This window comes from Quercus suber, unplaced genomic scaffold (genome assembly GCF_002906115.3).
Source record: "Quercus suber isolate HL8 unplaced genomic scaffold, Cork oak 2.0 scaffold_231, whole genome shotgun sequence".
Taxonomy (NCBI): domain Eukaryota; kingdom Viridiplantae; phylum Streptophyta; class Magnoliopsida; order Fagales; family Fagaceae; genus Quercus; species Quercus suber.
The window spans coordinates 18896-39494 of record NW_027069688.1 but is presented as its reverse complement, the minus strand read 5'-3'; the positions used below and the strand labels follow the sequence as shown (position 1 = coordinate 39494).

At 34.7% G+C, this 20599-nt stretch overlaps 2 protein-coding genes across 2 annotated transcripts; one reads left to right on the top strand and one right to left on the bottom strand.

Annotated features, from left to right (window-relative positions):
• Nucleotides 1-3051: 3051 nt before the first annotated feature.
• On the top strand, nucleotides 3052-15277 carry LOC112017510 (mitogen-activated protein kinase kinase kinase ANP1-like). Its single transcript, XM_065780276.1, is given in 28 exon segments — nucleotides 3052-3508; nucleotides 4192-4233; nucleotides 6215-6280; nucleotides 6361-6471; nucleotides 6639-6719; nucleotides 6799-6876; nucleotides 6986-7068; nucleotides 8732-8813; nucleotides 8891-8991; nucleotides 9228-9267; nucleotides 9443-9502; nucleotides 9590-9639; nucleotides 9735-9939; nucleotides 10033-10125; nucleotides 10127-10270; nucleotides 10357-10530; nucleotides 10576-10658; nucleotides 12322-12403; nucleotides 12481-12581; nucleotides 12818-12857; nucleotides 13033-13092; nucleotides 13180-13229; nucleotides 13325-13529; nucleotides 13623-13715; nucleotides 13717-13860; nucleotides 13947-14281; nucleotides 14375-14442; nucleotides 14794-15277. Coding segments are annotated over 28 exon segments (3087 nt in total). The 5' UTR covers nucleotides 3052-3196; the 3' UTR covers nucleotides 14898-15277.
• A 1094-nt stretch (nucleotides 15278-16371) lies between these two features.
• LOC112017639 (probable microtubule-binding protein TANGLED) lies at nucleotides 16372-18947 on the bottom strand. The gene is made up of 4 exons (XM_024050101.2): nucleotides 18634-18947; nucleotides 17981-18123; nucleotides 17790-17848; nucleotides 16372-17492 (listed from the first exon to the last, which is right to left on the bottom strand). The coding sequence occupies exons 1-4, from the start codon at nucleotides 18712-18714 to the stop codon at nucleotides 16720-16722; spliced, it is 1056 nt and encodes a 351-aa protein (XP_023905869.1). The 5' UTR covers nucleotides 18715-18947; the 3' UTR covers nucleotides 16372-16719.
• Between the last annotated feature and the right edge of the window lie 1652 nt (nucleotides 18948-20599).

The window sequence follows — 20599 nt, the reverse complement described above, 5'->3', positions numbered from 1 at the left end:
TCTTTTTTTTTAGAACAAATAATGTAGTGGCATGGTAGCTATATAGACTTTATACAGAGTCAATTCTAGAAAATTTTGAAATAGTTAACTTTATGTTAGTTGTGTTGTTTTTTTTTTTGGACAGATAAACGAAGCCCCCACAAGCCCGCATTAGAGATGAAGTGATGAGGTCCTTAGTTTTCTGTACAAATATCGTCAAGAAGCATTAAATTAATGAATTAAAGACAAGAAACTTCTTTTTATTTAAAATCTCTAATTAGCATAACTCAAATATCACTTCAGTCTATATCAAATGAAACAAAGTAAAAAACACATAATAACATAGAATTTATTGTTTTCTAACTTTCTATAAATAATTAATTGTGGAAAAATATGCGATCAAAGTTTTGTAATTAAGTCCAAAGTAACTTCAAAGAAATAAATTATGAGAAAAGTTAACAAATGCCCTAAGGACATTAATTTAGGAAATATTTTTAGAAAGTTTTATGAGAAGAAAAAATATTATTAATTAATTTTTACAGTTTTTTTATATTTCCCGTTAAAATGATATTCAAACTTTCTTAAAATTGTTTATTACCAAATATTCTAAGAGTATTGTTAACTAGACATATAAATTATTAACACATTTTTAAAAAGGACTCAAAATTAGTATAAATATATATTGAAAAAACTTAATTCAATAGGACTATCATCATCTTTGAATTACAAATAATAACACGAAACTTGAATTGTAATCTAACAGACTAATAGATTCTTCAAAATATTTCTAAAAAATAAAAGATTCTACAACCGGAGGGGCTTGGTTTGAGAGAGCCATAAATGGGCTTTAGGACCCGCCAGCCCAAACTAGGGGCTCTTGGGCTCCTGAAATAGAGCTTGCTCTCGATCGAAGTTTTAGAGCATGATTTACCAAAGGCCAAGACTTAGGTACATCTATGTAGATATTTTTGACATGAAATGGAAGCGTAATTTTTAGTTAAGTAGTCACATGATTGAATCTTAAGAGGAGAATTTAAGAAACAACACTTAGGATATTATACTTTAGTTTTATCATGCTTTTAATAGTATTGCTCTCTCTTCTCTTTAAAATTATTAAAAACTAGACTCATTCCCAATAGCTTGAGGAGTCTTTTTGTTTTTTATTTTTTGGTAAAAAAAAAGTTACTATTGATCACAGGGAATTTTGTTCAATCAACTGAGACAAATAATTTTTGTGGCTCATTTTTTGTTCTTTATTCTCACCCACCTACACCAAATTGCTAAAAAGAATGATGTAAAAACTACTACAAAATTTACTACATTTTAATTATAAATTGTCTTACAAATATATTTGACAACTCGATAATCATGTCAATTTCTATGGTCTTTCTCACAAAATCTTTTTTTTTCTAATTATTCCGTCCAGCATTAATTTAATGGTAAAATATAAACTTTTTATTGAACTTGAATAGTTTATGTAAAGATATTGGGCCCGAGAGCCCATCATTTGTTTGTGTTACAAGTTTGTAGCCCAATCCGAGGACAAGGGGTTGTCTGAGGAAAATGAATCTTTATTAGAAAAGAATGTATTAGTAAATAGAGGTTAACTTTGACCATAATGGCTCGAGAAGGTGGGCCGAGGGTAAATACATCCTAGGCTGATTGATGCCGAGATCCGAAAGGGTTGTCTATCACTTAGGATGATGTTCCAAGAAGTCTCATTGTTGTTGATAAGTACCATGGAGGTATCAGACAGGAAAGTGCCCTAAAATATCTAAGGAGAAAGCTGCTGTCTTCGCATTAAATGCACTGCAGCTAACTTTCTGGCTATATTAATGTGGATGCGATACTTGAACAGTGTTGTTTCAACCTTACAACTACTATACAATGACATAGTAGAGGGGCTGATGGGACAAGTATCAACACCAACACCAACCCTCCAATATACACGTGTGAGATGGTAATGAGAAGGAAAGAGGATATAAAAAGAGAAGGCAACAAGAAAAGGGGAATCGTGAATTGAAGAGAAAAATACTGTAGCTCCCAAGAACCAAATTTGAGAACAATATATAAGAATGGACATCCTCGGACTTTTGCCGAGGACTATTTTTCTTCAATACAATTATTCTTCCTTTCATTCTTTTATCATCTAAACTCACTCTAGCGTTTGTTTGATTAACTAAATCCCAGTTTTTCAACCCATTCTCTATAAATTTATTGTTTTGAACTTTTTGGGCCTAAGTCCATTCACGCAGTGGGCAGAGAATTCAAATATGGTCCTTACAATTTATATTTTAAAAAGTAAACTATACAATTTCTTTTTTATTACAATGTAATTACAATAATATTAAATTTCGAATTTAAACAATGTCTCTCTTACTTATAGATATTAAGAGCATTTCACATTTGGTTCACCAAAATTCACTTTTTTGCATTACCAAAAAATTACTTTTTCTTAAAGTTGTAACTCAAATCTTTGATTTTTATTTTTTTCCCCTTGGTGTTTCCCTCTTTTCACTTACCAGATGTAGGACAATTGGTGGTGATTGATTGAATATTCTATCGTCGCAAAATAATTGAACTATTATTGATACACATATTCAATTATATTTTAGCATATTTTTAGCAATTTTTTTTTTTACAAAAAACTAGATAAATTGTTCTCAAACAAACACATAAAAAAGTACTGGTATCTTTTTTGCATTTTTATGGATTTTAAAAAAAAAAAAAAAAAAAAATCATTCATAATTTTAACTTTTAACCAATTTTTACCAGACTGATTTAAGGTCTAGTTTTCCATTGAACTTGGCAGTCCAAGGGAAATTAAATAATAGTTTTACATGACCGATAAAATTGTTCTTATAGTTATAGCCAAGGGGAAAATTGCAACTTTACCATAATCAAAGGAAAAAAAAGAAGGAAGAAGCAATTAATCCTATTTTTAATTTAAAAAAAAAAAAAACTTTTGTCCTCCATCTTTACTGTTGATTAAAGGGAGAGACAAAAAAGAAAAAACCCATTATTTTTCTATATTTCATTTTTCTTTTTCTTTTTCTTTTTTCAAAAACAATCACACCCACCTTTTTCCCTCCTCTCTCTCTCTCTCTCTCTCTCTCTCATATTTCTCCACTTTTCTTTTCCTCCACACTGTAACCCAAATCCAATACTCTCACTCTCTCTCTCTGTGTCAGAAACACATACATACATACATACACAAATGCAGGACATATTTGGATCAGTCCGCCGATCACTGGTGTTCCGTACAGCCCCACCAGAAAGCGAAGATTCACCATCATCACCATCACCGTCACCGTCACCGTCACACTCACCACTGCCATTACCATTAGTCGACAAGATCAATTCTTGCATTCGCAAATCCAGAGTCTTCTCCAAACTCTCTTCTCCTCCTCCTCCTCCGCCACCGCCACCGATCCGATGGCGAAAAGGCGAGTTGATCGGCTGCGGCGCATTTGGGCGCGTCTACATGGGCATGAATCTTGATTCTGGGGAGCTCCTAGCTGTCAAACAGGTTGCTTTATAAATACATTGCTTTCTTGTGGGTTTTTTGTCTTTTGATTTTTGGTGGGTGTTGGCTAGTTTTGGTTTTGGAGGCCAGTTGATTGTTGATTTTATCTTGGTTTTGGTTAATTTTGGATTTGAAGATCAGTTTTGAGGATTTATCTTGATGGTTTTATCTGGGTTTGGGTAGATTTTGAGTTTGGAGGTTAATTTTGGGGGTGAAAAAGTGAGTTTAGTGGGGTTTTCTCTTGGTGATTTCATTTGGGTTTTGGTTAATTTTGGATTTGGAGGTCAGTTTTTGGGGTTTTCTCTTTTTGATTTTATCTGGGTATTGGTTGATATTGGGTTTGGAGGTTAGTATTGCAGTGAAAAAAAGTAATTTTGGGGAGGTTCTTTCTTGTTGATTTCATCTGGGTTTTGGTTAATTTTGGACTTGGAGGATAGTTTAGGGGTTTTTTCTGATTGATTTCATCTGGGTTTATGTTAAATTTGGATTTTGGATTTTGATTCTGAGTTCTTTCTTTGTTGCCGGTTCTATAGTGCGTTTTTGCTAATTTTAGTTTTGGAGTTTTTGTATCTGGATGGTCTTCTTTTTGGTTCTAGTGGCTTTTGGTTAATTTAGTGTTTGGTTATTGTTTCTTTTTGATGGATGTGGAATCTGATTTTAGCTGTTTGGTGCTTGTTCTTTTCCAGGTTCTGATTGCAGAAAATAGCGCTTCAAAGGAGAAAGCTCAGGTTTGATTTCCAATTTCCTGTTTTTTAGTGTGCTGCATTATCAAGTGCTTAGTATTTGATTTTGTATTGATATTGTGGAGTTTATGCATTATCTCTTTTACTAGTTTGTTACTGAGAGAGAGAGTAAAATTTGCCATTATTAGGTTTCATTATGTTCTGACTGCCGAACAATTTAAGTCATCAACTAAGGTGTTTAGATTTAGAAGTAGTAGATTCACTTGATTGTTAGCCTTTCTCTTTCTTAATCCCTAGAAATGCAATATACTAACAGCAGGGTTGGCGGGATACAATTGGAGGTTTAATGGGACAATTTTAAGCTGAGTTTTTTTCCCTATAATATTCATTCTTCTCGCTTATGAGGTGCAACAATGTAGTAGAGATGCAAAATAAAAGTTAAGTTTTTGTATTCGAGTTTTGCTTACTTCTCTTTTTCAAGTAAATTAAGTAATAATATAGCTCTAATTTTTTGTAATGTTGATCTTAGATAGGGTTTTATCATTTTGAATTTTGTTTTGTTTTGTTTTGTTTTTTTTCTTGTAGAAGCAACTGTAACAATGAAATTCTATAAGCAATACATATATTTGGAAAAGAATATAGCCTTGTTATATAAATTAGTATGTTAATTAGAGTATTTTCATTTATTTTTAAAACTTATTTTGAAATATTAGTTCTGAAAAGAAATATAAACTATTAATATGAGAATAAATATGATGTTTTAGAAAACACATGAGAAAAAACAAAATTACAGGGCCTTTGATGGAATGAATGGTAGATGTTTTTTTTGGGTAATTGATGTAAAGATGATGATGATGATTATTATTATTATTATTAAAATATTTGATGGAAAGACTTTTAAGGAGAGAGAGAGATGCAAAAAAAGATCACGTGAGTTTTTTTTTTTTCCATTGTTAGCTAGACAAGAATTGTGTTTATTCTATTATAAGTCAATGGGTATGAGATTTATATATGCAGTATTATACTGAAGGACCAAAATAATGGGGCCTTATTCCACTTGGGGGGGTCTTAGGCATTTGCTAAGTGGCCTGGTGGGAGAGCTGGCCCTGTATAACAGTTATAGATGTTGGTTTGTTTCTACTTCCAGCTGCATTTTGTTTTAGTTTACCTCTGTTTATTGTTGGGAGATAGTTTAAATTAAGACATTTAGATTCAAAACTTTATGCTTCATTGTGTTTTTTTCCAAAAGGATTGACATATATCTCTCAGCTATGCCAAATAGTTTTGTGACGCTTCATTGAGTGAAAATTATTGATTTTATTTTGCATTACAGTTTTTTTTTTTTTTTTTTTTTTTTAGAAACTTAAGACAACAATTCAGCAATAGAGTTTAAGAAGGAGAGAGAGAGATGCAAAAAAAGAGTACGTGATTTTTTTTTTTTTTTTTTCATTGTTAGCTAGACAAGAACTGTGTTTATTCTTTTATAAGTCAATGGGTATGAGATTTATATATGGAGTATTATACTGAAGGACCAAAACAATGGGGCCTTATTCCACTTGGGGGGGTCTTAGGCATTTGCTAAGTGGCCTGGTGGGAGAGCTGGCCCTGTATAACAGTTATAGATGTTGGTTTGTTTCTACTTCCTGCTGCATTTTGTTTTAGTTTATCTCTGTTATTGTTGGGAGATAGTTTAAATTAACACATTTAGATTCAAAACTTTATGCTTCATTGTGTTTTCTTCCAAAAGGATTGACAGATATCTCTCAGCTATGCCAAATAGTTTTGTGATGCTTCATTGAGTGAAGATTATTGATTTTATTTTGCATTACAGTTTTTTTTTTTTTTTTTTTTAAGAAACTTAAGACAACAATTCAGCAATAGAGGATTGATTTCTCTGGTCCTAATTAATGGCTGTGCATGTATCAGGTCTTTTTATTTTGTGAAGTTGGAAATCGTGATGATTGGTTACATTTATTGGTTATCTAATATTTATTTACTGAATACTTAATATTGATGCTATCACTAGGCACATATCAGGGAGCTTGAGGAAGAAGTGAAGCTTCTAAAGAATCTCTCCCATCCTAACATTGTTGTGAGTATGACCTTCTATTATTCATTAAATAGAAGAAGCCTTTCACTTCTCTGATAGTGTACTTTGTTTGGGTTCATTAGAGATATTTGGGTACCGTGAGGGAGGAGGAAACCTTAAATATTCTGTTGGAGTTTGTCCCTGGTGGATCAATATCTTCACTTTTGGGGAAATTTGGATCTTTCCCTGAGGCTGTAAGTTCTTGCATACTCAACTTATATCGTAAGGTGTTTTTTTTTTTTTAATGAATGATAAACTTTATTAAAAGAAATCTCTGTATACAAGAAATATACAGAGAAAACAATTATCAATGAAAGTAAGTGTTTTAAATGCAAACCTTATGGTCTGTTTTGTTAAGCAGGTTATAAGAACATACACAAAGCAGTTGTTATTAGGACTGGAGTATTTACACAGAAATGGAATCATGCATAGGGACATTAAGGTGATGTTCCTTATCCTGTTAGTGACATATGCGCAAAAAGGGGTCCTTTTTCCTTGACTCATTGTTTCTTTAATTTCAGGGGGCAAATATTCTTGTAGATAATAAAGGATGCATTAAACTTGCAGATTTTGGTGCATCCAAACAGGTTGTTGAGCTGGTACTTACACTGCCTTTCCCTTCACTTTCCAATCAGATGTACAAGTTTTATTTTTTGGACACTTGTACTTCTTATATGATATCTAATTGAGAGATGTGCATTAGTGTAGGCTACTGTTTCAGGTGCCAAGTCTATGAAGGGCACACCATATTGGATGGCTCCTGAAGTCATTCTCCAGACTGGGCATAGCTTGTAAGGACAACTAGAACCTTCTTACCATAAAATGATTACCAGCATCCTACTATATCTTCAATATGATTGCAAAAGAGGTTTTTCTGGGAATTGGTTATTAGATTATTTCCCATATTGCTTAGTTATCATGGCAAGTGCCTTCCACCAAAAGTGATAGGTCAAGGGTTTGAGTCTGGGATTCAGCCTCTCCAAACCAAATTGGGGGTAAGGTTACCTACCATAACCTCTCTTAGACCCCGCAAAAGTGGGAGTTTTGTGCATTAGGTACAACTTTTTTATTGCTGAGTTATAGAAGTGCCAGGTGGGTATTGAGCCCATGATTATACCCTCAATCCCATTTATTTGAGCTATAGTGCATTGGATTGTCACTAAAATTTGACCATGGATATCTTCTGTGCAGTTATTTATTTGGTTGTTTTAGCATGAGGGTTTTTGGATATAGAATAGAATGCATAAGAAAGGTTAAAAAAGAAGAAAAGGTTCCATACGGTAAGTAAAAGAAATTTAGATATACTATGAATATACTTGTGTCTTGCTGAAGATCCAGAGTTTAAGGGAGTCAATCAACTTTAGCTAAAATAGCATCTCCTCTCCTTGTAAGAGAAAGGTGGAGGTCATGGGTTCAAGACCCATTGAGTGCACGAGTCATTTACCAATAAAAAAGGAACTTGATTTAAGGGCATTGATTTTTAATACTTCTAATTCTTTGATAGGTAGATTTACCTAAATACTCTCAGGTCACTGCTGTTTTTTCTTAAGCAGCTGCCTAAAGATTGAAGATTAGGTACAGATATGAAATGACACTGTATAGCTACATTGAGAAGATCTGATTAACACTAAGTCTTCCCCACTAACTTTGTATTCAGCCACATATTGATGCTAGAGCTATATGCTTTCACAAGACAAGAGTCCTTTTTAATTTTTATGGTTAATCCTTATCTAATTTCTCTTATAATACAAAAGAGATCTGGAAAAGATTACAGGATTTATGAAGAAATATATAGCAAGGTTATCTGCTCCTGTAGATTTGGGAGTCCAAATGCTTCATAAAACCTCTTTGTTGCCTCAACATCAAGCAAAACTGGAAGTTTTTTTGTATTCATTCTATGCTATACATGAGAGTTGAGGCAGACTTTATATTAATTCTAAAAGTTATGTTCTTTGAATAATATCCTGTTATAGTTGTACTACATATTTATTGTTTAATATTAGCAAAAAAAAAAAAAATTGTTTAAGAGGTATGTAGAATTTTTCTGGGTTAACTTGGTCCCCTGGAGATATATGAAAGAAAAATCAGTTAAAACTAAGCTAAGTTTTAAAGTGAATTTTTGCCATGCATTTTCCTGAATATTGTATTCAGTCAATGTGTTTGTTTTAAGACTATGGAATGATCTTTCCTTTAAAAGCTTGCTGTTCTTTGCATGACAAAGCCAAGTTTTATACCTGAACCTTAGAGTAACTTTTAGTAAAGAGTGGCGGCAATAATGCATTATGTTAGCTTATATATGCACCCTGTTCTGACTTTTGGTTATGCCAGCTGCTTCTGTAATTCTGTTGTGGACCTTACGGTCCTAGATAGATGGTGAAATTCATTGGTATTACATGCTTTATGATGGATCTGGTAGTATCTGAATCCCTGATATCCTATGAACATATTCTCTAGTTCTGCTGATATATGGAGCGTTGGATGTACTGTAATTGAGATGGCCACTGGAAAGCCCCCATGGAGTCAACAGTACCAGGAGGTATTTATTCTGCTGAATTCTAATATTTGGTTTAAGGGGTTCTCCTCTAGGTTGTAATAACAACAATGTTAGTTCAGGTTGCTGCTCTGTTCTACATTGGGACAACAAAGTCTCATCCACCGATCCCTGAGCATCTCTCTGTTGAGGCAAAAGATTTTTTGCTGAAATGTTTGCAAAAGTATGTAATCTTTATTGTTTTCTACTCTCTTTTTTTTTTAGAATAATTTTTTTGATGTTCTAAATATATATTTCACTGGAAAACTTCTTTTTCCTGGTCAAAATTATTTCTTAAGAGTAGTTTTGTTGATGAGCAATTAGACTGAGAGAGGGAGAGAATTCTGACTCCTGATTTTAGGTTTTTTTTTTTTCCCCAGTTATTTAATAAATACTTTGTCATGTGGGATTTAATGGCAGGGAACCAAATTTGAGGCCTGCTGCATCCGAGTTGCTCCAGGTGATTATAGTTTTAGAACTTCTCTATAATCAATTGGCACATTGTAGGTGGTAGTAGTAATAGTAACTTTTCTGTTATTCACTGTAGACTCATGTTTCTGGTGATTATCAAAATGTTGGCCATTCAGTGGTTATATTTCACCAAGTTTTGTTCTTACTTTGCCAACTACATGCAGCATCCCTTTGTTACTGGTGGACAAGTGGAATCTCATCCTTCTTATCATACTTCTGTCACGGTTTGTTCCACTGAACTGAATGATATAACTTGTTATTTATTTGTTCCTTTAAACCATTTTGTATAACAGTAATTTTATCACCATCAGGAGAATTCTGAAACCCCTTCTTTACCCAGTGCCTCAGATCATGAGACTTCGTAAGTTTTGCAATTGAAGTTTTCCCTGAATTTGAAATGCATCTTTAATGATGTCTGGATTCCCTTTGACATGATAGCATTAACTTTGTTTCCAGTAAGATGTCAACTAGCCCCGGATCAACAGATCTTTGTAATTTGGATAGTCTGCGTTGCTCAACTGCATTTCTTGAGAAGTCTTCAGAAAAAAGGCATATTTGGGAATTGAACAACAGTGATGATGACATGTGTCAGACTGATAAAGATGATTTTACAGTGCAGGAAATAAAGATTGGTTCTTCTTTGATGCCTGAGAACTTAAAGGTAACTACTTTTATTTCCTTTGTTCTTGGATTTTGTATGAGCACTCAAGAATTTTGGAAACTAATTGCTTATGTATTACTTGGTTATAATTAGAGTTTCAACCCCATGTGTGAGCCCACTGATGGCTGGGGATGCAAATTTGATGCAAGTCCAGAACCAGAGCTAACAGGAATAAATCCAGACACTAAAGGAACAGATTTCTCAGGCTGCTGGTTGCTCTGGGGTTTTTGGTGAGGGGGACAAAGATTTTTCATTTCCTTGTGGCCCGTCACTTTCTGAGGATGATGATGAACTTACTGAGTCAAAAATCAGAGCCTTTTTGGATGAGAAGGTACTGATTTCAGTTAAGAGTTCATGTATATATATGTTATCGTGCTCTGAATAATTGTGTTGTTGAAATGAAAATCAACATGTCAGGCTTTTGAACTGAAGAAACTGCAAACGCCTTTGTATGAAGAGTTTTACAACAGTTTGGCAGCTTGCTCTCCAAGTTTTACGGAGAGTACACGTGATGAAACTACCCCAAAGTATTTGAAATTACCTCCAAAAAGCAGGTCGCCGAGTCGTACAAGTTTTATTTTTTGGACACTTGTACTTCTTATATGATATCTAATTGAGAGATGTGCATTAGTGTAGGCTACTGTTTCAGGTGCCAAGTCTATGAAGGGCACACCATATTGGATGGCTCCTGAAGTCATTCTCCAGACTGGGCATAGCTTGTAAGGACAACTAGAACCTTCTTACCATAAAATGATTACCAGCATCCTACTATATCTTCAATATGATTGCAAAAGAGGTTTTTCTGGGAATTGGTTATTAGATTATTTCCCATATTGCTTAGTTATCATGGCAAGTGCCTTCCACCAAAAGTGATAGGTCAAGGGTTTGAGTCTGGGATTCAGCCTCTCCAAACCAAATTGGGGGTAAGGTTACCTACCATAACCTCTCTTAGACCCCGCAAAAGTGGGAGTTTTGTGCATTAGGTACAACTTTTTTATTGCTGAGTTATAGAAGTGCCAGGTGGGTATTGAGCCCATGATTATACCCTCAATCCCATTTATTTGAGCTATAGTGCATTGGATTGTCACTAAAATTTGACCATGGATATCTTCTGTGCAGTTATTTATTTGGTTGTTTTAGCATGAGGGTTTTTGGATATAGAATAGAATGCATAAGAAAGGTTAAAAAAGAAGAAAAGGTTCCATACGGTAAGTAAAAGAAATTTAGATATACTATGAATATACTTGTGTCTTGCTGAAGATCCAGAGTTTAAGGGAGTCAATCAACTTTAGCTAAAATAGCATCTCCTCTCCTTGTAAGAGAAAGGTGGAGGTCATGGGTTCAAGACCCATTGAGTGCACGAGTCATTTACCAATAAAAAAGGAACTTGATTTAAGGGCATTGATTTTTAATACTTCTAATTCTTTGATAGGTAGATTTACCTAAATACTCTCAGGTCACTGCTGTTTTTTCTTAAGCAGCTGCCTAAAGATTGAAGATTAGGTACAGATATGAAATGACACTGTATAGCTACATTGAGAAGATCTGATTAACACTAAGTCTTCCCCACTAACTTTGTATTCAGCCACATATTGATGCTAGAGCTATATGCTTTCACAAGACAAGAGTCCTTTTTAATTTTTATGGTTAATCCTTATCTAATTTCTCTTATAATACAAAAGAGATCTGGAAAAGATTACAGGATTTATGAAGAAATATATAGCAAGGTTATCTGCTCCTGTAGATTTGGGAGTCCAAATGCTTCATAAAACCTCTTTGTTGCCTCAACATCAAGCAAAACTGGAAGTTTTTTTGTATTCATTCTATGCTATACATGAGAGTTGAGGCAGACTTTATATTAATTCTAAAAGTTATGTTCTTTGAATAATATCCTGTTATAGTTGTACTACATATTTATTGTTTAATATTAGCAAAAAAAAAAAAAATTGTTTAAGAGGTATGTAGAATTTTTCTGGGTTAACTTGGTCCCCTGGAGATATATGAAAGAAAAATCAGTTAAAACTAAGCTAAGTTTTAAAGTGAATTTTTGCCATGCATTTTCCTGAATATTGTATTCAGTCAATGTGTTTGTTTTAAGACTATGGAATGATCTTTCCTTTAAAAGCTTGCTGTTCTTTGCATGACAAAGCCAAGTTTTATACCTGAACCTTAGAGTAACTTTTAGTAAAGAGTGGCGGCAATAATGCATTATGTTAGCTTATATATGCACCCTGTTCTGACTTTTGGTTATGCCAGCTGCTTCTGTAATTCTGTTGTGGACCTTACGGTCCTAGATAGATGGTGAAATTCATTGGTATTACATGCTTTATGATGGATCTGGTAGTATCTGAATCCCTGATATCCTATGAACATATTCTCTAGTTCTGCTGATATATGGAGCGTTGGATGTACTGTAATTGAGATGGCCACTGGAAAGCCCCCATGGAGTCAACAGTACCAGGAGGTATTTATTCTGCTGAATTCTAATATTTGGTTTAAGGGGTTCTCCTCTAGGTTGTAATAACAACAATGTTAGTTCAGGTTGCTGCTCTGTTCTACATTGGGACAACAAAGTCTCATCCACCGATCCCTGAGCATCTCTCTGTTGAGGCAAAAGATTTTTTGCTGAAATGTTTGCAAAAGTATGTAATCTTTATTGTTTTCTACTCTCTTTTTTTTTTAGAATAATTTTTTTGATGTTCTAAATATATATTTCACTGGAAAACTTCTTTTTCCTGGTCAAAATTATTTCTTAAGAGTAGTTTTGTTGATGAGCAATTAGACTGAGAGAGGGAGAGAATTCTGACTCCTGATTTTAGGTTTTTTTTTTTTCCCCAGTTATTTAATAAATACTTTGTCATGTGGGATTTAATGGCAGGGAACCAAATTTGAGGCCTGCTGCATCCGAGTTGCTCCAGGTGATTATAGTTTTAGAACTTCTCTATAATCAATTGGCACATTGTAGGTGGTAGTAGTAATAGTAACTTTTCTGTTATTCACTGTAGACTCATGTTTCTGGTGATTATCAAAATGTTGGCCATTCAGTGGTTATATTTCACCAAGTTTTGTTCTTACTTTGCCAACTACATGCAGCATCCCTTTGTTACTGGTGGACAAGTGGAATCTCATCCTTCTTATCATACTTCTGTCACGGTTTGTTCCACTGAACTGAATGATATAACTTGTTATTTATTTGTTCCTTTAAACCATTTTGTATAACAGTAATTTTATCACCATCAGGAGAATTCTGAAACCCCTTCTTTACCCAGTGCCTCAGATCATGAGACTTCGTAAGTTTTGCAATTGAAGTTTTCCCTGAATTTGAAATGCATCTTTAATGATGTCTGGATTCCCTTTGACATGATAGCATTAACTTTGTTTCCAGTAAGATGTCAACTAGCCCCGGATCAACAGATCTTTGTAATTTGGATAGTCTGCGTTGCTCAACTGCATTTCTTGAGAAGTCTTCAGAAAAAAGGCATATTTGGGAATTGAACAACAGTGATGATGACATGTGTCAGACTGATAAAGATGATTTTACAGTGCAGGAAATAAAGATTGGTTCTTCTTTGATGCCTGAGAACTTAAAGGTAACTACTTTTATTTCCTTTGTTCTTGGATTTTGTATGAGCACTCAAGAATTTTGGAAACTAATTGCTTATGTATTACTTGGTTATAATTAGAGTTTCAACCCCATGTGTGAGCCCACTGATGGCTGGGGATGCAAATTTGATGCAAGTCCAGAACCAGAGCTAACAGGAATAAATCCAGACACTAAAGGAACAGATTTCTCAGGCTGCTGGTTGCTCTGGGGTTTTTGGTGAGGGGGACAAAGATTTTTCATTTCCTTGTGGCCCGTCACTTTCTGAGGATGATGATGAACTTACTGAGTCAAAAATCAGAGCCTTTTTGGATGAGAAGGTACTGATTTCAGTTAAGAGTTCATGTATATATATGTTATCGTGCTCTGAATAATTGTGTTGTTGAAATGAAAATCAACATGTCAGGCTTTTGAACTGAAGAAACTGCAAACGCCTTTGTATGAAGAGTTTTACAACAGTTTGGCAGCTTGCTCTCCAAGTTTTACGGAGAGTACACGTGATGAAACTACCCCAAAGTATTTGAAATTACCTCCAAAAAGCAGGTCGCCGAGTCGAGGTCCAACTGGTGCTCCATCTCCAACAGTTGATTCCCTTAATACTGGAAGCCCAGGAAGTAATAGCAGGCATGTGTCAAATATTGGCAATGCAAGTGATCAAAGTTCACAGGATAATCCTTCACCTCCGCCTAGTGATTGGAGAGGACGTGTAGTTGATGCTCAGCAAGAGCCCAACAGTCCAAGGTTAGTATCAGTTAATGGTTTGATTCGTTTGCCCCAATATGATTTTCTGCTAGTTGGGGATCAATCTGAAATTCTATACTGTGCTACTCATAGTATGAGCTTTTCCGAGAGACAGAGGAAGTGGAAAGAAGAGCTTGACCAAGAGCTTGAAAGAAAGCGAGGTATATATTTCTTGCCTTGCCTCTTATAATCTCAAAAACCAGCTAAACAGTGTTTCTGTAGCACCCAATGTTTAGTGGGACTCGTTTGTGTGTACGTGAGGCTTACTTCCATAGAAGTTATCACTAAGTTTGGTTTAATGTATTTTTTAGAAACTCTTAGAGACACCATTGCTAAGTTTTTGTTTTTTGTTTTTGGTCAAAACGCTGTAAAATTTTTGGGATTTTTGCTTGATGATGTGCCTTAGTAATTTAGTATATCTAAATTTAAGCTGTAGAATAACTCTATGTGAATAATGCATCAAAATATGTAGAATTTTTTATACTTCATTGCGTGATTGTCTGTTTTTGCAGAGATGATGCGGCAGGCAGGTGTGGGAGGGAAAACATCATCACCAAAGGATCGAGCTTTAAATCGGCAAAGAGAGCGGACAAGATTTGCATCTCCCGGCAAATAAGTTTTTCAAAGAGAAAGTTGGCCCTTGAGAGTTGAGTTTTCCCATTAGGAGTTCAACACAACAGCTGCAGTTTTGGCGAGTGGTAAAATAATACTTGGCCTGGCCAGTTTGCAAGCTCTGTGTGAATACAGCAATGATGCATCTTGCTCCCAATTTTTGTTCATATTTTATGAATGCATCCTTGTATGATTTGAGGCCTAGTAGTGTATGTAAGTTGTGCTATATAAGCATTGTTAGATAATTTTTCCTCTGTATTCTTGGGTGCTTCTTGTGGGGATGAGGGAAATGGATACATTTTTTTGACATTCCTTTCAAATGCATAGAAATTGTATTAATGTAATATAATAGACATAATAGCCTATGAAAAAATTTTCATGACACTTCCTTTTGTAATACATGTGGACATACAAGTCTATTATTTGGACAACAAAATGGTTTTTCCAACTTAAAATTATTTATGACGGTTTAACAAATTAGTAGGAAATTGGCAAAAATGCAAAATTGACCCTCTAACTTTCACTCTTTTTCATTTTAGTCCTCTAAGTTTTAGTTTTGTCATTTCAGTTCTCTAAGTTTCAAATTTTGTCAATTCAGTTACCCATCAGTTAAGTGTTGCCGTTAACTAAGACAAAACAACGCTGTTTTAGGCTTCTTTTTTTTTTTCTTTTTAATTTTATAATTTAAAAAAGAAAAGAAAAACTGTTACAAAAAAAAAAATTAACCTGAAAATCAATTAGCCTCACCGATTTTTGAGAAATAGTGAAATTTTGAGAGATATGCATTTCTGCAGATCTTCGACAAAAAAGTGAGTGGGGCTTCAGCCTATATTCTTCATTCCTTTCAAGTTCTCCTGAAATTGATTGGAGTTTGTCAAAATGGTGATGTTTGGGTAACCTCACATTATAGATTGGAATCTAACTTCACTTGTAAGTTGTAGCCATCATTGTTGCCTGTGTCCTATTGTGGTATGTGATAAAGTTGAATCCTTTCAATATATCCCTGCCACTCTTATCTCTAGCCAGGTAAGCCACTCTTGAACTTGGGTCTGCAATAACCAGCTATAAGGATGAGAAGTTGCCAGTTGGGGATCCCCCCTTCCATGGCTTGATTCTTTTGGATGGAACATGGATGTTGTGTTCTGCCTCTTGCTTACTTCATTGGTATGTTGTAGTTTTGGAACTTGCAGGTTAATTGTTTTTCTTTTTTAATTTTTTTTAGTTATGAAATTAAAAAAGAAAAAGAGAGAGATTGGCTTAGTTAACGGCATTAGTTAACTGGATAGTAACGGAATACTGAATTGACAAAATTTGAAACTTAAAGGACTGATATAACAATTAATGAAACTTAGAGGGTCAGTTTTGGATTTTAGCCAAAAAATAGGTACTTTTTAAAGACTTTTCGAAGAATTTATCTGGCTTGAAATTTTCACAAAGACTAGATCAAAACAATAAAAAGGTTAAAACTAAGAAGAATAAGAGCATAAGTAATTTTCAGTTTCCACTGCAAGTTGACAATATTTATATCTTGCAAACATGTACATCAACAAATACTATGAATGACCAAACTCAAACCCACAAAAGAAAAAGAATTAACTATGACGGACAAAAAGAAAGTATCATAAACAATGAGAATTTATGAATCTATTGATACCTTGCAAACTTGTACATCAGCAAATGCTTTGAATGACCAAACTCATATCCCCCACAAAGAAAAAGAATCAACTATGGACAACAAGAAAGTATCATAAACAAAACGTTCAATCTATGGTAAAAGAGTTCCCCACCAACACACCCCCCCCCCCCCCTCTTTTATTTCTCCGTGTTTAGAATCGCATTGGTGTCACAGCTGGACGCTGCTTCAATCCACTCATTAGCCCATCAATCTTCTGTACGCCCTTTCTGCTCCTCAATGGAGACACCAATCTAGTTGCCAGTCTTGAAGGAGAGAAAGACCGGCGCAACTTTGATGCAGTTGACATCTTTGGAGACTTCTTGCTCAAACTTGTATGCCTAGTGGGAGAAAGAGAAACCACTGGGGGGCTCTTGATCTTGACTTGAAACTTCGAAGAAGCTGATGGTGGAGACTTAATTAAGAACTTATGTGGTGTTTGTTTGTTTCTTGCTATAACTGGAGACCTTGTCTTGCAAAACTTCTGTTGCTGTGCAGAAGCTGTAGACAAGAACAAAGGATTGGGGAATAGAACTGTCTTTTTCGCCCATGGTCTATTCTTGGGGGATATTCTATTTGCCAAATATCGGCTATTTTCTTTGTCCAATTCTCTAATCTTTGGGGGTGAAACTTTGAAGTTGATTCGTGAACGAGCCCTTTGAAGTGATGGTGTATCAGACTCTGATCGAATCAATTGCAATTTGTTTTGCTTCTCCCTCTTTCTTCTAGTCCTGAGTTCTGTGTTTTCTGGTTGTGGCCTGCGGTTCCTCCGTTGCGTTACTGGAGTTTTAGGATCATCAAGTGTGATTTTCTTGGTTTTGTTAACAACTGCTGCTACTATTTCTCTTGCAAATTGGCTTGCTTGTAGAATTTCTCCGACCGTTTCACCTACAAGCATTGCTGGTAATGACATTCTACGCCATTCCTCTGTTTGTAAAAACAAAAAGGTTGTCACTCAATCCAACCAATTGGTTTATAAAAGACATATAAAAGAGTGGCAATTTTGAATTTCGGACTCATCGTTTATAAAAACACATTAAAAAAACATATAAATGAAATCATATCACAAGATTTCTTGTTACAAATGGGACCCAAGTAAAAGCATACATTCTCTTTTTCCTTTTCCTCAGTTTAGAATAAACCAAATGGAGTATTGAGTTAAAAGAAAAAAAAAAGCCCATTTCTCCTGTTTGTTCAGAGAGAGAGAGAGAGAGAGAGAGAGACCTCCTGTGTGAGCTGGAAACTTCCCCACTGGAGATTTCTTAGAGTTAGCATTCTTGATCCTTCAAATCAATGAGACACACACAGAAAACCCATTTGAGTTGCTTATACAAAAATGATGAAAGCACAAAAAAAAAAAAAAACTCAAAATTTTGCACATAATCAAATCAAAAACAATCCAGATCCAAGTGTACCTTGCAGACTCTTGCTTGCATCTGAGACTGGTCCTCAGGTAACCCCTGGTACTGCGAGGGCTTAGACTCACACCTGATATCACCTTTGTCCCACCTGACACTGTGTATTGTAGCTCTTGCAGCCTAGCCATACACCTATCCACCTTCACAAACCCATCAAAACACACAAATCCATAAGTTTGAAAGATGATTGGCTGCTAAGAAAATTAAGGAAATGAAAAATAAACACAGAAACCCGTAAGTTTGAAAGATGATTGGCTGCTAAGAAAATTAAGGAAATGAAATATAAACCCAGAAACCCATTAGTTAAAAAGTCGATTGGCTGCGGAAAAAAGGAAAAGAAAAAAAAAACCCCATGCCTATGAAAGATCATTCGCTGCTGAGAAAATGAAAAGAAACACAAAAACCCACAAGTTTGAAAGATCATTAGCTGCTGAGATAATGAAGGAAATGAAAAGCAACATAGAAACCCATAACTTTTAAGCTAATATTGGTGTAATGAAGTCGAAATTTCTACTGATCTGAATCCTAGCTAACTGAAGAATTAAGACCCAAAATTGGAATTTTCTTGTCTTTGCCTTGATTTTCCTAGGAACCAAAAAGAAATTCCATTTGTTTTTTCTGTTCTATCAGAAAAAAATAATATAGTTTACCTTCTTTACAGTTTCTCTGAGTAGGACCGGATTGATAGGTGCTACCATTTTCTTCAGTTTTTGTGGGGTTCTTGCAACCATTTTCGCAGTAAAGATGAAAACCCCAAGTGGGTCTCAAAGATCTCTCTCTCTCTCTCTCTCTCTCTCTCACACACACACTCTCTCTCTCTCTCTCTCTAAATACCCATGAGCCAAAGATTGAAAATTATCACTTTGAGTTTCTCTCTCTCTCTCAAACTCTTTTCTTTTAGTTCCTCTCCGAAGTGACTAAGTCAAACTCAAACGGGTTTGGCTTGAACATGACATGAGCTTTTTGGTAACGGATCTTTTTGGTTTCAACGGTCGAGTCTATCCTGCCTATGAAAACGTATGCACCTAACGGCTACTTTCTAATTTCAACTTAAGCAGGTATTTACTCTTTTTGTCTTTTTGTTTCTTTTCTTTTTGTTTTTTAAAATAAAAAGAAAGATCCGTGTTTATAAAATAGAGATATTGTTCAATGGGCCTAGTTGGTGGGTATAGGCTGTAAAATGTAAAGTACACAATGTGAGCTTCTCTCTCTCTCTCAAACTCTTTTCTTTTAGTTCCTCTCCGAAGTGACTAAGTCAAACTCAAACGGGTTTGGCTTGAACATGACATGAGCTTTTTGGTAACGGATCTTTTTGGTTTCAACGGTCGAGTCTATCCTGCCTATGAAAACGTATGCACCTAACGGCTACTTTCTAATTTCAACTTAAGCAGGTATTTACTCTTTTTGTCTTTTTGTTTCTTTTCTTTTTGTTTTTTAAAATAAAAAGAAAGATCCGTGTTTATAAAATAGAGATATTGTTCAATGGGCCTAGTTGGTGGGTATAGGCTGTAAAATGTAAAGTACACAATGTGAGCCCGACTAACCGAACTACAGTTAGGATTAAAGAAAATGAAGACCCTCTAGGCTGGACCCCATGTCCAACAGTCAGATTTTAACTCTTCACATGCAATGTATCCTAGGCCCTAGGAAAATAAACTAGATCAATCTTAGCTTAGTTTGTTAAAGCTTCCTCGTTTTTTTTTGCTTGTTTAACAATTTTTTTTTTTTTTTGTGGTAGCTTGTTTGACAATTTTTTTTTTTTTTTTTTGGTAATTATATGATTGAATTTCAAGTGATGACGTTACATAGTCTATGATAATTGCTCTTTATTGTCAAGTCAAAACACTTATTTGTTTTTAGAATAAACAAGATTTGGCATTCGAATCTAAATTAATACTAGGTTCATAATTTTTGCCACAAGTTGTTCACATGATAAGTTGTGAGTGATGGAATAAAAGTTGTGGATCCATGTTAATCCACAATTCCATTACTCACGACTTGTCATGTGGCAAGTTGTGAGTGGTGGAGTAAAAGTTGTGGGTCCATGTTAATCCACAATTCCATTACTCCCGACTTGTTACATGAGTAAGTTGTGGTTTTAATATTACTCTTGCATCTCAAATCTCTTACTTAATAACAAGAGAATTTACCAATAGAGGTAATTAAAACTGATTTACAGCTTTTTAAAACTTTACTATTTTCAACACACTTAAAATTTATTTAACTTATTGAAACCCAATAAGCTGATTTACTAAGGAACTAAGACTTGCTTTTGATCTTTTGGTTTTGGCTAAAATTATTGGTTTGGTTTGTATCTGTACATTAGCATCAACTCTGTTCAATCCTGCCAAAGGTCTTGCAACTAAATTGGCACCTCTCCATGTACAAAATGCTTGGGGGTTTAGGGGAGAAATGGTTCGACCCGCGGGGTTAGTAGCATGTTGTAATTATCTCTCGAGAAAAAAAAAATCTGTTCAATCCTATCTAGAATTTTCTTCTCTTCTTTACTTTATTTTTTGTGGAGAAATTCGAGGGAAAAAAATTGTCTCTTATGATAAATTTTTTTTTTTTTTTTTGATAAGCTCTTATGACAAATTAGACCCTGGTTTTTTAGTT